The sequence below is a fragment of the Podarcis melisellensis genome (assembly GCF_964234715.1).
Source record: "Podarcis melisellensis genome assembly, chromosome: 2".
Taxonomy (NCBI): Eukaryota; Metazoa; Chordata; class Lepidosauria; order Squamata; family Lacertidae; genus Podarcis; species Podarcis melisellensis.
In genome coordinates, this window is record NC_138529.1 from 2,865,704 (window position 1) to 2,881,495 (window position 15,792).

General features: G+C 46.3%; 1 protein-coding gene across 3 annotated transcripts in view; it reads right to left on the reverse strand.

Moving 5' to 3' along the window:
- Positions 1-2,304: 2,304 nt before the first annotated feature.
- COL5A3 (collagen type V alpha 3 chain) overlaps positions 2,305-15,792 on the reverse strand; it is a 119,089-nt gene continuing 105,601 nt past the window's right edge. For all 3 annotated transcript variants that reach the window (XM_081898090.1, XM_081898089.1, XM_081898091.1), the window contains 13 exons: positions 12,860-12,913; positions 12,182-12,289; positions 10,779-10,832; positions 10,151-10,204; positions 9,955-10,062; positions 9,810-9,863; positions 9,362-9,397; positions 8,679-8,732; positions 8,320-8,578; positions 6,645-6,757; positions 6,344-6,412; positions 5,877-6,113; positions 2,305-3,864 (listed from right to left, as the gene is read on the reverse strand). In XM_081898090.1, the coding sequence (XP_081754216.1) occupies positions 3,718-3,864; positions 5,877-6,113; positions 6,344-6,412; positions 6,645-6,757; positions 8,320-8,578; positions 8,679-8,732; positions 9,362-9,397; positions 9,810-9,863; positions 9,955-10,062; positions 10,151-10,204; positions 10,779-10,832; positions 12,182-12,289; positions 12,860-12,913 (1,347 nt within the window). In that variant the 3' untranslated portion in view covers positions 2,305-3,717. The remainder of the gene's footprint in view (positions 3,865-5,876; positions 6,114-6,343; positions 6,413-6,644; positions 6,758-8,319; positions 8,579-8,678; positions 8,733-9,361; positions 9,398-9,809; positions 9,864-9,954; positions 10,063-10,150; positions 10,205-10,778; positions 10,833-12,181; positions 12,290-12,859; positions 12,914-15,792) is intronic.

Consider the following 15,792-nt stretch of genomic DNA (forward strand, 5'->3'; position numbering starts at 1 on the left):
CTGTCATGGATGCTATAGTGGATTTTCCTGCATTGCAGGTGGTTGGACTAGATGACCCTTGGGGTCCCTTTCAACGCTACCATTCTATGATTCTATGGCCATAAGCCTCACTCCCAATTCCCTCACACATGATATCCACATACACACATTGTCCTGGCCAATCCCTGTGTTGAAAAGGGAAGATCTGCAAGTCCCTTCAATCCATGTTGCTCATATGCCAGAAGAACATTATGTTCAGTGAAGAATCCTGATTTTGTAAGTGTCCCAGATCACATGGAGATTTCTACCTGTATTCAAGGAAATGCAAATACAGGGATGTTTGGGGATGCACAAGGCCACTGGGGGTGGGTGCACCTCATCCGCATATACAATGTTCATGTGCTCAGGCAGATGGCCGAACACAACTGCCTCTGCCTCTGATTGGAAGCACTGCCATCGTCTCTCTCTTTAAAAAAAATTACACTTTGTAAGGTCATGTCCTGGTGTTAAAAAGAAAAACGAGCTCTTCTGAATCCTGATTGCAATTAAGCCCCAAGAACTGCCAAAAATGAATAAAATGAGCAAGTTCAGGAAAGTGAAGGAAGTGTCAGAAAAGAAATATTAGAATTTAGGCCTCTATCTACTGAAATATTCATGTCACAGTTAACTGCTAAAACTAACATAGACAGCCAAGCTTGGAGAGATGGATTTGTCCTACATCACATCTTTTGTAAGAGAGGCATTCTGCAGTGAAATTTGCCATGGGGTGGGTGGGAATGGGAGAGAATCCTAAGTTTTAGCATGTTTGTTCATGCCTGCTCATAGCCACTGTTCCCCATATGCTGCTTCCTCCCACTGCTTTCGCTGCCAATAGGGAATCCTGCCATGAATATGACTTTGATCTCACAGTGCTATTTAGCCAATCAGATCTGGCCATGGACTGACATCACGGAGTGCATATAGAGCCTTCAATTTACCTCCCGCTGAATAGGAAAAGGAAAGACAGAATCTAACTCTCTTCCTAACAGCGCTCCCTGCTGTGACATTTGTCTATTGGCACATCACTTCTCCTAAATCCCTCTCTGGTTGTGCATAGTTACCCATGATTTGGGGGGGGGGGCTGAGAAGAGGAGCAGGTGCATTGTTTGTGTAAATAAGCAGAGACATCACGTTCGTATAGTTCAAGCCATGGTTTTCCCAGTAGTGATGTATGGAAGTGAGAGCTGGACCATAAAGAAGGCTGATCACCGAAGAATTGATGCTTTTGAATTCTGGTACTGGAGGAGACTCTTGAGAGTCCCATGGACTGCAAGAAGATCAAACACATCCATTCTTAAGGAAATCAGCCCTGAGTGCTCACTGGAAGGACAGATCGTGAAGCTGAGGCTCCAATACTTTGGCCACCTCATGAGAAGAGAAGACTCCCTGAAAAAGACCCTGATGTTAGGAAAGATTGAGGGCACAAGGAGAAGGGGACAACAGAGGATAAGATGGTTGGACAGTGTTCTTGAAGCTACAAACATGAGTCTGACTAAACTGCGGGAGGCAGTGGAAGACAGAAGTACCTGGCGTGCACTGGTCCATCGGGTCACGAAGAGTCAGACACGACTAAACGACTAAACAACACTTTGGTAATTTTTGGTAATATGGCACCCTGAGCGAGGCCAAAATTTGGCACCCCCAAGTGGATCTTTTCAATTATGGATCTTCTCAATTTTGCACCCACTTCAGCTTGGTGCCCTGGGGGTGGGAACTACCCACACCACCCTAAACCTTGCACTGTCCTGTTCCATTTTAGTTCAGCTATTTTAGGAAGCTATTTTAGCCATGGACTTAAACTTATCTGTCAAGTCCTGCCAATACAAGTGGTGCTGGTGCAGCAAGTATAGCCACCCTCTGAAGTCTGGGAGGGAAAAGCACAGGGGTACGGGATCTTCGGTCCTCCAGGTATGGTTGGACTTCATTCCCATCAGCCCTAGCCGCTGTGGCCAATGAGCAAGGAGGGTCAGAGTTGGAGTCTAGCAATATCTGGAGGAAAAAAGGTTCCCTATCCCTGACTATCCCTGACTTAGAAAATAGCCCCTTTTCTTGAGAAAGGAAAACACATCTGCTTTTAATCAAGCAGAATCCTTGTTACCAAGCAAAAGAAGAGGGAAGCCATGAGGTAATCTGTGATGTTTTTGTCATTCCAGAAAGCCAACAGGCAAGGAAACCATCCCGGAAGCCTTTCTATCTAGCTTTGAGTTCTGTTTTTGCACCTAGGCAGTCTTGGCTTGGCTGGTGTCTCTCGAACAGGCAGCTGGCACAAAAACAGTGGGGCAGTCACACGCTCTGAGGATTTTAATACAGATTGTTAGATGATACAATAACACACACGCACACACGCTCACAGATAAACACACATATCCACTTGGCGCCACAGCCTGAGATACAAAGAAAAAGCATACAAATAAAGGCTTTTAGCACCAGAGTTTGAAGGGAGGTCAGTGCCAAGGGATGAGTGTGGGACAGCACAGAAAACAAACATTTCAGACTTTTGTCCTGCGTCCACTCTCAGGAGCTTTGGTCAACAGGAAGCTGGCAGACATTCAGGATCTTTGATAGTTGGGAACTAACCAGCACCATATCATCACCCTTCCACAGAAGGACAGGAATGTCAGAATCGCTAGCCATATCTTTCAGGCATCTGTCAAAAATGGGGAGAGGGCCTAGAGAACAGAACCCAGAATTCTTCACTCTCTGCCCAGCATGGACGGAATGATAGACAAGGGTGATAAGGGGTTGGAGAGCTTCCTCTTATTTCCTGTTCCCAGCATGAAAGTTCACAGCTGGGATGATTAGAAGGACTAAAAGTGTGTGTGGGGGGGGAATACTCAGCCCCCTCTCAGTTCCCTGGACTTCGTGTTGTGTGCTACATGGGTACCATCTGGCACCAGAGCAGAAATAGACAAGAGTTAATAATGCTCAAAATGGGGCACAGACTCCAAGCATCTAGGCATTTCTTGGTTGGGGGGCTGGGCCCCTCCCTGTCCCACTAGTCCCTAGAAGATCTAAAGAGGTTCTGTTGGGCCCAAATTATCCAATCTAAGTTGGATACCATTGTCATGCCCGGACACATATCTTTCAGTTAAACTGAGCTCAAAAGGGACAGCATAGAAGCTCTGGATCACCTATGATCAGTCCTTAAGTCTTGGGTAAAAATCGAACCTGAATCCTGTTCTGTGATCACCCAAGGAAGTCTTCCTTTCCCCCTATTCAGTTTGCATTGTGCCCATGTCCATTCACAGGAAGCTGTACAGATAGAATGGTCCTGAAGTCCCAGGTTACAAGATAATTTGGGCAAGGTCTTAATGCCCCTGGGAACTTTATTTGGGGGGGGGCAGGGGCAGGAGGTCAGCAGTGTGAGATGTGGTCTCCATTGCCCCCATCCCTGCAGGTGGCCAGTGCTGAGCAGTCAGTCCAGTGCTTCACTAAGGCGGCATAATAGCACCATTTGTCGGGGCTGCAGAAAGAGAGGGCCCTGGCTCAGTCTGGGCCCTGCTTTGCTCCCCAAGAGTCACAGCCCCAAGGGGACCTTGGCCGCATAAATAGGAGGCTGTCATCTGGTTAAATACAACGGCAGGTCTTTCCAGGGCTGGCTCATCTCCCACGCCCAACTTCAGGGAGAATGGAGCACTTTAGCTCTCTCTTTCCCCAGGGGTGGTTCCACAGTCTAGAGGGAGCTGTCCATCTTCAGGCTCAGCCGCTGAAGCAGACAGGCCCAAGCTCAAAGCCAAACTTCTGGTTGGTGTCCCCAAAATCCTGAACAGCCACATCGGCCAATGGAAGCTGCTCCACGCGTTGTGTCACAACTTGCAGAACTGTCCTCTCCTGGCCTTTGCGTACCTGGAGGAGTAGAGAAGAGAACGTCAGGAGCCAAATCTTGGGGGAGGTAGGGGGTGAGAAGCCTGTGTAGAAGCCCTGAGACAGGAGTAAGGAAATCACGTGACAATGCTGGAAGAGCACATCAGTGGGCCAAGTAGCCACATTGTGGGTGAGTAGACAAGGCGGTCTACTCAGAGAGACAAGGGAGAAAGCTATCTATGGAAATAACCAGTGCCAACACACATGCCAGGGCATGTATCTCTCACTGAGAAGGATGAATTGTAGAATTGAAGAGGGGGAATATGTGAGCCTTTTCCTGGGAGACAGAGCAGGCACATCCCCATGAGGAAGAACACTAACAAGCAACCTTTCCATACAGAGTGAAGGACAGTTTGTGACATCACCAGGGAGTCCACCAATCATCTCCTTCTGCTGTATTTGCAGGCCCAGGAATTCCAGGCAACAATTGCCAGCTGGCCGAGGTTTCAGAATACAAAACAGATCCATTAAATCTCAGGCTGTCAGGAACCTTTAAAAAACCCAGGACACCTGCCAGATGAGGAGTTGACAAGCCTCGAGACAAAGCAGCAGCCAAGAGAAAAGAAAGGTGGGGCCTTTGCCTTGATTTTATCCCAGGTGAGATAAACCAACCTGCAGAGAAATTAAGGCTAGTTACAAAGGTGGTAACTGAACCCTGTGTCTTGACTGTACTGCTTCAGACTGCAGGAGAGGGTCATCTTCTCTTTTTCCATCTATTTATCTTGCAGGGTTTCTCCAGAGCTAAGCCCTCTGACAAATGCTTTGAGTCTGCCATCAAGCAGAGCACAATAGAAGTCGCAGGCAGTGGGTGGGGGGTGGGGGTGACTTCCTGCTCACCTCAAGCAGCAAAGGTTGTTTGGCCAGACTGTAGTCTCGATTTGACTTCATTGTTCAAGGTGTGCGTGCAATTAAGAAAGAGACTGACTAGAGCCTTATTATAGGAATCCTCTGCTAATTACCATGGGCCATTCACAGATCACTTTGTTGCTCTAGACCAGGGTTCAGCAAACTTTTTCAGCAGGGGGCCAATCCACTGTCCCTCAGACCTTGTGGGGGGGCCGGACTATATTTATTTTTTTGGGAGGAATGAACAAATTCCTATGCCCCACAAAAAAACCCAGAGATGCATTTTAAATAAAAGGACACATTCTATTCATGTAAAAATATGCTGATTCTGGGACTGTCCGCAGGCCAGAATGAGAAGGCGATTGGGCGATTGGGCCCCCGGGCCTTAGTTTGCCTACCCATGCTAGAGAACTGTGCACTTCACCCACATCACCTAATGATGCTTAAAGTACCCCTGACTGTTAGGTCCAGTCGCGGACAACTCTGGGGTTGGGGCGCTCATCTCACTCTATAGGCCGACAGCTTCCGGGGCATGTGGCCAGCATGACTAAGCCACTTCTGGTGAACCAGAGCAGTGCACGGAAACGCCGTTTACCTTCCCGCCGGAGTGGTACCTATTTATCTACTTGCACTCAGAAGTGCTTTCAAACTGCTAGGTTGGCAGGAGCAGGGACCGAGCAACGGGAGCTCACCCCGTCGCGGGGATTCGAACCGCCGACCTTCTGATCGGCAAGTCCTAGGCTCTGTGGCTTAGACCACAGCGCCATCCACGTCCCAAATGCTTAATGATATGTTATTCTAAGCCAGGATTGGTAACCTGGTAACCCTGCTCTCACCCAGCACGAACCAGCAGAGCCAATCTATCATGCTGAAATACATGTTTAAACATTAATTTTCATGCAGATATTTATAATTACTGGAGAAATGAGATGGAAGAGATCTAATGGGTAAACACATGCAAAAGTGTGATGGACCAGAAAGTGAACTGCCCATCCATAAGAGTGACCCTCCCTTTGCAAGTCATGGAGCTCCTCCCAAATCTTGGGGTGAACATCAGGAGGCCCTGAGGCAATCTCCAGAGATATATAGGGAAAGGCAAGCCTGACATAAAGACATGGTCACAGTGGAGCAGAAGGCCAACAGCTTACCTGGCAGCCATCATATAAGGCTCGTACAAGGGCTTCTGTGCTGTTGTGCATCAGCTCCACACCATTGAAGGCAAGAAAATGCAAAGCCCGAGTGTGGCTGTTGGTGTCGGCCTCATACCAGGCAGCCACATTTTGGCAGAGGAGGGTGAAGTTTTGGTGTGCAATGGCACTAAGCAGGCGCAGAAATGTGAGCTGGGTAACCTGCATGGGGTTGCCATCTGCATCCACATAGGAGAACTGGTAACAGAAAGAAGGAGATATAGGGGTGGCCTGATTAGGCCAAATGGTGGAAAGCCACTGTATACTCTTCCTTCTATGATTATTCCCCCCCCCCAAAGCACACCTCGTGGGGATCCACTTGGGGACTGATCATGGGAGATCATGGGAGACAGGGAGAAGCACTGCATGCCCTTCTCAGAATGCTTCTGGGAGTCATCGGGGTGGCAAAATGGAAGGAAAAGCCCTACCTTTTTGCCCCTCTTGAATGTGCTGAACCAGCTTCCTGGTTGCTCCTTGCTCCAGGCAGCGAGTCGCACCTAGGGGCACAGGTTGCATATTGGTTTCTCATTTTAGGACTTTGAATTCAGGTTCCTGAGCCATGCATGTATATAAAACCAATCCTTTGCATAGACCTTTCAATGAACAAACTACTTTACCATCCTTATTATATTCATTTAGTCCTCATTCTACTTGTTCACAACACACTATGACCACAGCTTCTGTTCTTTCCCTCGGCCATCGCTAATGATACTGAGCACAACTACTTACTGCCTCAACTTTCTTGTCAGGAAATAAGCAAGTTTCCCCCCCAGCTGTGAAGTTGCAGAAAACTTTGAAGGCATCCCGGCTGCAGCCTTGGTTTGGGTCAATCCAATATTCACCTGAAGAACAACAAATGGACAGGTGTCAGTGCAGGAGAGGCCAGGGAATCCTTAGAGGATGATGATGTTCCCACTGCAACTAGGAGAAGTCAGAGGCCTAAAGGAATGCTTGGAGTGTATTTCAATCCCAGAGTTTGTTAAAAGAATCCATGACAGGTAGGTAAAAAGTTAATATCTGCTTTATCTCCTAGATGACAGTCTTCTAATTTTAAGGCTACAAGTGTGGAGTACAACAAAATGCTGTGGTGCAGAGTGCTTCTCACCCAGCCACTCAGTCATACCCTTTTCCAGAACACTCCATTCCATTTCCGTCTCCTAAGTTTTCCATTTTCTTCCTTCAGCAGCAGGCCAGCTTTCCATGGCTACTAAGCTTGATTAGTCCTCTTTGATCAGTGAGGTTCTTCCCTCACTAGGTGTTTCTTTTCTGCACTCCCATGATAAAAGTGTCTTTTATGGATGTACAGTATTCAAATTCACAGGAAAACTGACACAGCGATTGTGAGATTTCAGGGAGGGTGGCTGGGTCATCACATTTGGACGAATAGCTTGCTTACAGTGGGATGTATTCAATCAGGTTTTATGCACAGTAAACCCACTGGAATGGCCAAGTTAGGTCAATTAATTTAAACTGGTCTACTCTGAGTAAAACATAGTTGACTACTACCCAGAGACCCCTTTTAAATACATTTTCCAGTGCTGGCTCATGCGAGGCGGTGGTGGGCTACCTTTTTCCTCCACCTCTAACCCCCCAGCACCCTGTCTTGTATTTTGCCATGGCTCACACTCTAGTGAGAGCTATAGCTGCCACATTTCTTCTCTCTGAGCCTTGCTGGGAGTGGGCAAACAGGGAGGCCAGCACAGCTTTTGCTTCAAGCCAACATAAGCTTGAATTTAAAATACTGGAGGGAATGCAAGGGCAGAAGATTGCTAAACCTCTTCCCTTGTAGCTGGGTTTAAACAGCTTGTTTTTTTAAAAAAAAAAAGTTTAAGGACATGCGACTACTGCTAAGGCAAGCACCACACTCCCAAAACTGCTTGGGGTGAGGTCGGGATTGAACCAACTTGGAGAAATCAACCTTGAAGCTGGGCCAATGTTTCCTAGCCCAGATACCTTCCCTAGCCCTGAGGCACCTCATTTCTTGAAAATATCCAAGAGACGTCACAGTGGTTTCAGATGTGAGCCTTTGCAGGAGAAACCACCCACAGAGTTTTCAGAATCAGCCTTCTCTCTGATATGTTAGTTTTGTAGGTGTAGGGATTTTTTCTCCTGCCCGGCTCTCCCGTGGGGATATTTTTCAATCAGGCAATTCCCCCCTGAGTCTGAAATGGGATTACTTATATAGCACAATCAAAGTGCACACTTTGCAGACTAATGAGAAGAAGGTCCCTGCCCCCACGGCATTTGTAATCTAGCATTCACCACGGGGGGGGGGGGGAGGCAAGATAAGAAGGCAGGAACAATTTCCTCCTCCTTCCTGCCAGGCTGGAACTGCAACAGGTACAGACCCACTCCCTGCTCCCTGTTTAGCCCTGGTTATGCCCCGGACGATTCTTCATCTCACCATCTGTGAGGTGGGGGTGGCAAAACTGAAGCTCCTTGCAAACCCGGGCTGGGCTCTCCTGAGTGCCCAGGGGACACCGCATTTGCTCCACTTCGTCACGCAAGGAGCTCAGGGCTGCCAGGACCTCTGCCATCTCTTCAGCATCGGGGTCAGCATCCATCTCCCCGGGTGCATCTCCCTGATCCCCAAGCTCCCAGTCGCGGCGGCTCTTGCGCCCGCTCTCCAAAGGCAGGGGCTCCCGCAGCTCAGCAGGTCGACCCTAGGAGTGGGGGAACCAGAAGCAGGGAAGGTGTGACGTAAGGGACAATGGGAGGGGGGGGGAGGAAGCGGGTGGTGGTGGTCCCAGGATAATCACTCACTGGTGGCCCTGGGGGTCCTGCAGATCCTGGATCACCTTTTGGTCCAAGAGGCCCCTGCAGGACAACAGAACACAGCCTGAGCACAAATTCAGAACCCCTTCATCTCAGTACACGGAGGAAACGCCTAATGGAAATGGCAGGGGGAGGACCACCAAGGCCCTGTTCCTGAACACTAAAAACCCCACTTGGCTCCCAAACTTTGCATTTTGTGCCTTTGTTCTCATAAGGTGACAGACCTGCATCTAGGCTGTACTCATGTGGCAATTCTAGCCATTCCCAGGACTGAATGCTCTTGCATTCTTTCCACAGAGAAAACTAGACTGGAATCCTTCCACCCAATATCCAGTTTTCCTGGTGAAGGGTCTCAATTCATTTGCAATCATGGCAGCTTCAACCAACAGTGAATAGTGAAAACTTGCCTTTAGAAGCTGGGGAGGAGAACTAAGCAGCATTCCCATGAGTAAGGATTTCAGTGTCCCCGCCCACTGTTTAGAATTTTAGTCCCTTCCTATGGCTACTTGAAGCATAATAAATTATATACCAGCCAACCTATGCAATGTGGGTACATTTATTACCATGATGTAGGCTGAAGAAGCCAGCTCTTTCTACTAGTACATGCAGCCCTGGGGCAAGTTCCCACCTTCCTCTGGCCCACAACACCTGTTGGAACTGGAGCCACTCACCGGTGAGCCTTTGCTGCCTTTTTGTCCCAGAGGTCCCTGAGGAGATAGAAAAGGGGTGGATGAGTGAAAGGGAGCTTGCAGCCCTGTGTCTGGTGAGATGGCCCCAGAAGCAAGGAGGGGGTTGTGCATCAAGGGGGATTAGGAAATGCAGAGGGGTCAGGGAGGAAGCATGCTTTAATGTGGCGGGGAGCAGAAATGTTGCAAGGGAAATGTACTGTATGAATAGAGAGGGACACTGGAACAAAGGAGGGGCGCCTGGGAACCCATAAGAATGTGAAGCCTGGCAGACATGCATTGCCCTGGGGAAGAGGGTCGGGGTACCAAACAGGGCCTCATTTCAGGCATCACTCTGGTGCGGTTCTCTTGAGAAACGTGTGCAGAGATCTGAATTGTCACGCACCGGAAACTGACAAGAATCCAGGATGAAGAGGTTGGTGGTGGTACTTACTGAGAGGCCAGGAGATCCAGGTGGGCCTGGGGGCCCAAAGGGTCCAATGGTTCCCTGTTGAGGAAGAGACAGCATCAGCCAGGGTCCCTTTTCCCAGCCTTGCTCCCAACCCCCCTCCATCTGAACGGAGCTCCCATCTACTCACGGGGTCGCCCTTGGGGCCTGGTGTTCCCTGGTTCCCTGGCAGCCCCTGGTCACCTTTCTCACCCATCTCACCTGGGGGGCCAATCAACCCAATGAGTCCTGCATGACCCTAGAAGGAAAGAGGAGAGATTTAGGAAGTTGGGGGGGAGGAGCCAGTTGCTTATTCCCACCAGGAAGCAGGTGCTGCTCACACTCACCTTCTCTCCTTTGTAGCCAGGATCACCTTTAAGGCCTGGGAGCCCCGTGGGACCCTGTGAACAGAAGAAGAGCTGCATCAAGAGCTCACCTGAGCTTCCAGACTCAGCGCAGGCCACAATCCAGTCAGGGATCCGTAGGAGGGTTTCAGATCATTTTGCCTTTTTATCAAATTGATGTGACTGAAATTTGACTCACTTGCCTGACATGATTTTTCATCCATGATGGCTGCTTCACGTGCACAAGTCATCAGCTCACAGCTGCCCATGGCTGTGGGAATTCAGCCCAACTCGGTCCTGGGCTGTAGCTTTAGGAACTGCTCAATCTGAATGAGCAGCTGCTTTCCTCCCTTGCTTTTTTCACCACAGATGCCCAACGCTCATAATATACAAAGCAAACTTGGGAAACTTATTCCACTGCCAGGCTGCTCTTTATTGTAGTTCCAGGAATATGCTTCTAGCACTGCTCTCCCCCCACCCCAATAAATACCCGTGAAAGACCCTTTCTATGGCGGATGGGGCTTAGTAAAGGAGTGGCATGGAATAACCAGCTTCCATTTTAAGAGTTCCAGAAGCAGGGAAACTGTTGTCTGATTGTCCTGACCTGGACCCTCCATTTCCTGCCACTCACCACAGGCCCCGGTGGCCCTGCCTGGCCAGGCGCTCCCAGGAGACCTTGTTCACCCTAGGGGAGAAAGAAGGGCAAAGTGAGAGACCACAGAAGGAAGCATTGTGCAAAGAAAGACACTTACACAGCTTTGAGCCCAGCTGAAGGTGGGGAGGGAGAGGCTACAGAAAGCATGCCTATGAAGTCCAAGCAGATATAGTGGGGTTGACATGGGGGTGGATGGATGGATAGATGGAGGAGACTACTTCTAGTCTGTGCCCTTTCTGTGTGTGTCTTACTATTTCCACACTAATCTGCAATTCTTAAAAAAAAACCACTTCTCTATATACATTAAAATATGTATTTAAACACATAATGTTAAACTGCCCCCCTCAAAATATACGGTACATTTTGAACTGCATTTATGTATGTTTTAGAGCCAAGAACTAAGCTGGGACATTCAGGAAATCTGAAAGCAGGTAACTGCATTCTGATCCACACATTAGTCTGGCAGTTGCAGATCAGGTCAATTTGTATCAGGATTTGCAAAGATTGTCAATTAGGGATGCTTGAAGAATTGAAACACACAAACGAAATATACAGTGGTACCTCAGGTTACATACGCTTCAGGTTACAGCCGCTTCAGGTTACAAACTCTGCTAACCCAGAAATAGTACCTCGGGTTAAGAACTTTGCTTCAGGATGAGAACAGAAATCGCACGGCGGCGGCACGGCAGCAGCGGGAGGCCCCATTAGCTAAAGTGGTGCTTCAGGTTAAGAACAGTTTCAGGTTAAGAACGAACCTCTGGAACGATTTAAGTACTTAAACCGAGGTACCACTGTATCTCTAAATAGGCTGAAATCTAAAGAAGCTCTCTCTCTCTCTCTCTCTCTCTCTCTCTCTCTCTCTCTCTCTCTCTGTGTGTGTGTGTGTGTGTAAGGCAACTACATGCACAGCTGGAGCTTCCTTTGCCATTTTTTCACTGCTTCAGTTCCGTCAAGCTGACAAAATGAACTGCTTTAAAAAGAGAACATGGTTTCCTTATTCGTGCATCAACATCTCTGTTGAATCACTGCCATGCATCTGAAAGGGATCTAACAAACTACCTAGTCTGTTCACTCCTGAAGACTGGGATTGTCCCAAAGTGAGGGTTCTTTCTTCACCCCTCCCAAGGCACCTTGCTCATTGCCAGAGTTCTCTTGGCATTAGAGAAATGCTGCTTTTTATTTTTTTTTTAAAAAAGAAGGTAACTTAACTTCACCTGCTGCCTGGAGTTTAAATATAATTGCTTCTGGTCCTCTCTGAAGTGAAAATGTTGAAGAATAGTTGTCCACTCTCTTTGTTGAAAAAACGTTTGGGGTCTGGTTTTCTAACTACTTTCATCCTTTTCCCAGACATTTGTTACCAAGTGAAGGAAAATACTCACAGCAGGACCCGGAATTCCACGTAGACCTTCTGAGCCAGGTCGGCCTGGGGGTCCCTGCGGACCCACAGGCCCCATCTTCCCCAGGGGTCCATCTGTGCCAGGCTCCCCCTGTAGACGGACAGAAAGGGAAATATATCAGCATTGTTTTCCGTTCCGCCCAGTATTGGATGCATGCAGCCAGCACTGTTTTCATTCCCCTGCAGTTTGTCTTCTGCCCAAAGCTGTTACTTGTCTCACTGTCTGTTGTGGCAAAATTACATAACTGATGTAAATTAAATAATTATTCTGCTCCATTCACGTCAGTGCAAATGGAGAAAAAATGAAAACAATTACACGTCACTTGCAGACTGAAGGCAACAACAGTGAATATCAATTGTATTCACTGGAGTGATTTCCATTCCATGCAGTAAGCCGTCACCAGCAATTCCTACTCCCATTTCCAATCTTTGTCAGAATTCTCCAACATCCCTAATAAAAACTTAGAGGAGGGATGCTCAATTAATCAAAGACTGATTCAGGTTTCCAGCAGATGCAAGATGCACCATACAGCAGTGGCTGGTTTTGCACTATTATTTGAATAGTTATGCATCTTGAGTTGAGGCACTGAATTCCACAGAGGGAAACAGGAGAAGGAAAAAACACAGTGGGGAGGAAACCCAGGACAGTGTTCTCTCTTACCTTGGCTCCTTTCTCACCCTGTCGACCTTCACGGCCAGCTGGCCCAAAGGGTCCCTGGAACAGAGAAAGAAAATCACTGCATAAAATGGTTTGATGAGCAACTTTTCTCACCTCCTCCTAGAGAAAGATTGAAGTCCTATTCATTCTCAAAGTCCTATTAAATCCAATTATGTTCTGAACATATGCTTTTTCAAAAATTAAAACATATTGTCAATTAAAAACAAACAAACAGGTCAAATGGTGGTGGTGGTTGTTGTTTAGTCGTTTAGTCGTGTCCAACTCTTCGTGACCCCATGGACCAGAGCACGCCAGGCACTCCTGTCTTCTAGGTCAAATGGAGCGTCACCTAAACCTTAGTGGAAACACAAAGCCCAGGGACTAGATACAGGAATACAAATAAGAAAAAAAAATGATGGAATTATAATGATAGAAATATAATCAGTGATGAAATTATAGTGACTGTCCGCACATCTATTTCTCTTGAATACATCTCCTAACTGAATTCCTGTTGGTTTCTAGAACTGCTCAAGTGATACTACAAAAAAAGCACTGGAAGGAATTTTTTTGTTTTGACTATGGCAGACCAACACAGCTATCTATCTGTAACTGAATCAAGTGATACTAGTTCCTGCCCTGCCCTTAGATCATTTGGGCTACGTTACTAGGTTCCAGTGCATGGGAAATCAGGATGGGTGATGAGCTAAAGTTGCCAAGCAGCAAGCAAGGGGGCCAACTTGAATAAAATATTTTGGGGGGGGCAGGTAAGCCTTGCCCCACATAATCGATCACATTACATGGTGCATGCATACCATTTGAATGGTAATGCCTATTAATGGGGGGGGGCTGGCCCCCTCAAATATTTTTTTTTTTCATATAAATTTTTATTATTGTTCCATAAAGAAAGAAAAAATTGACACAAAAATAAAGAAAAGGATACACAAAAAAGAATGAAAAGAAACATCATACAGTACAAAAGTATATAAAAAATACAGAGATACAGAAAATACACAAAATTATTGCTTTCTTATTATTTCTTAGCTCTCCTATATCGTGGCTATGTCTTTCAGGACATCCTTCAGCTTGGCCGCAAATCGTTCGAAGCAATCAATAAGGTTACACGTTTCATCGTTTATATTGTCATTATACCTAATTTTGTTCTCTATTTTCCTTAGACAATATCCTATAGTCTATCACAGTACTTCTTTAAATCCCTTCAGCGTTATTTGCCCTTCACTTATACATTCCAGATAATCCACGTACTTTCCCCAATCCTTAGTGAACACTTGGTCTTTTATATATCTAATTTTCCCCGTTAATTTATCAAGCTCTGCATATTCAGATAATTTAGCTCTCCACTCCTCCACAGTTGGGGTTTCCTGCTGTTTCCACCTCTGGGCTATTACAACCCTTGCTGCCGCCAGCGCATAGTATACCAATCTACGATCTTCCTTTTTTATCTCTTGTCGTAATATCCCTAATAGGAAGATTTCCGGTTTCTTTATGAACGTGCACTTTAATATCTTTTTCAATTCCGTATATACCTTCTCCCAAAATTGTTTTATTTTTCGGCACTCCCACCACATATGGAAGAAGGAACCCTCTGCCTCTCTGCACCTCCAACACTTATTATCCACTTTGTACATTTTTGAAAGTTTCATAGGTGTCAGATGCCACCTATAGAACATCTTCATAACGTTTTCTTTTATTACCGTACACGCTGTAAAGTTCAACCCGTCTTTCCATAACTTCTCCCAATCCTCGAATTGTATACTATGGCCTATATCTTTTGCCCAGCGGATCATCACTGATTTAACTTCCTCATCGGCTAAATTCCAGTCTAACAGCATTCTATACGTCTTAGATATAACTTTCACTTTATTGTTTATTACCTCCGTCTGAAATTTAGAGTCTTTATCTGCATAGCCTCTTTCTTTAATATCTTTGCTAAACATCTGGTTTACCTGTTGGTGGTGGAGCCAATCATAAACATATTCTTTTACTTGATCATAAGGTTTGGTTCTCCATTTCCCATCTACCTTCATTACTAGTTGGTTATATGTTGCCCAGTTTTTTCTCATATTAGTACCTTTTATACTTGTTATTTCAAGGGGTGACAGCCAGTGTGGCGTTTTCGGTTCCAGCAGGTTTTTATATTTTTCCCACACTTCAATTAACGACCCTCTAAATATATGGTTGCTGAAACCTTTATGTGCTTTCGTTTTATTCTTCCACAAATAGGCATGCCATCCAAAGCGGTTGTCGAAGCCCTCCAGGTCAAGTAATTCCGTATTTTCCAATTTAACCCAGTCCTTTAGCCAGCTCAGGCACGATGCCTCATAATACAAATTCAGGTCTGGCAGGGCAAAGCCCCCCCTTTCCCTTATATCTGTTAGTAATTTGAATTGGATTCTGGGTTTTCTGCCCTGCCAAATAAATCTCGAAACTGACCTCTGCCATTCTTTGAAAATCCTGCCCCCTTTTATTATAGGAATAGTCTGAAATAGGAACATTAGTCTTGATAGGACATTCATCTTAATTATATTAATCCTTCCCCACATTGATAGTTTTAGCCGTCCCCATTTTTCTAAATCTCTCTTTATTTCCCTCCACACCGGCTCGTAGTTATTTTTATATAGGTCTATATTTTTAGATGTTAGCCAGATGCCGAGATATTTGACTTTTTTGGCCGTCTCTATCTGCGTTTGCTGTTGGATTGATTCAATTATCCTTGGTTCTACATTTTTGCATATCATTTTTGTTTTTATCTTATTTAATTTAAACCCAGCCACTTCTTCAAATGTTTCTATCTCCTTCAGTAACTCTTTTGTTGAGGTTATTGGGTCTTCTGTCATCACTGCTATATCGTCCGCAAAGGCCTTGATTTTGTATACATTATGTCCTAAAGTCACTCCTTTTATGCTCCCATTTTGTCT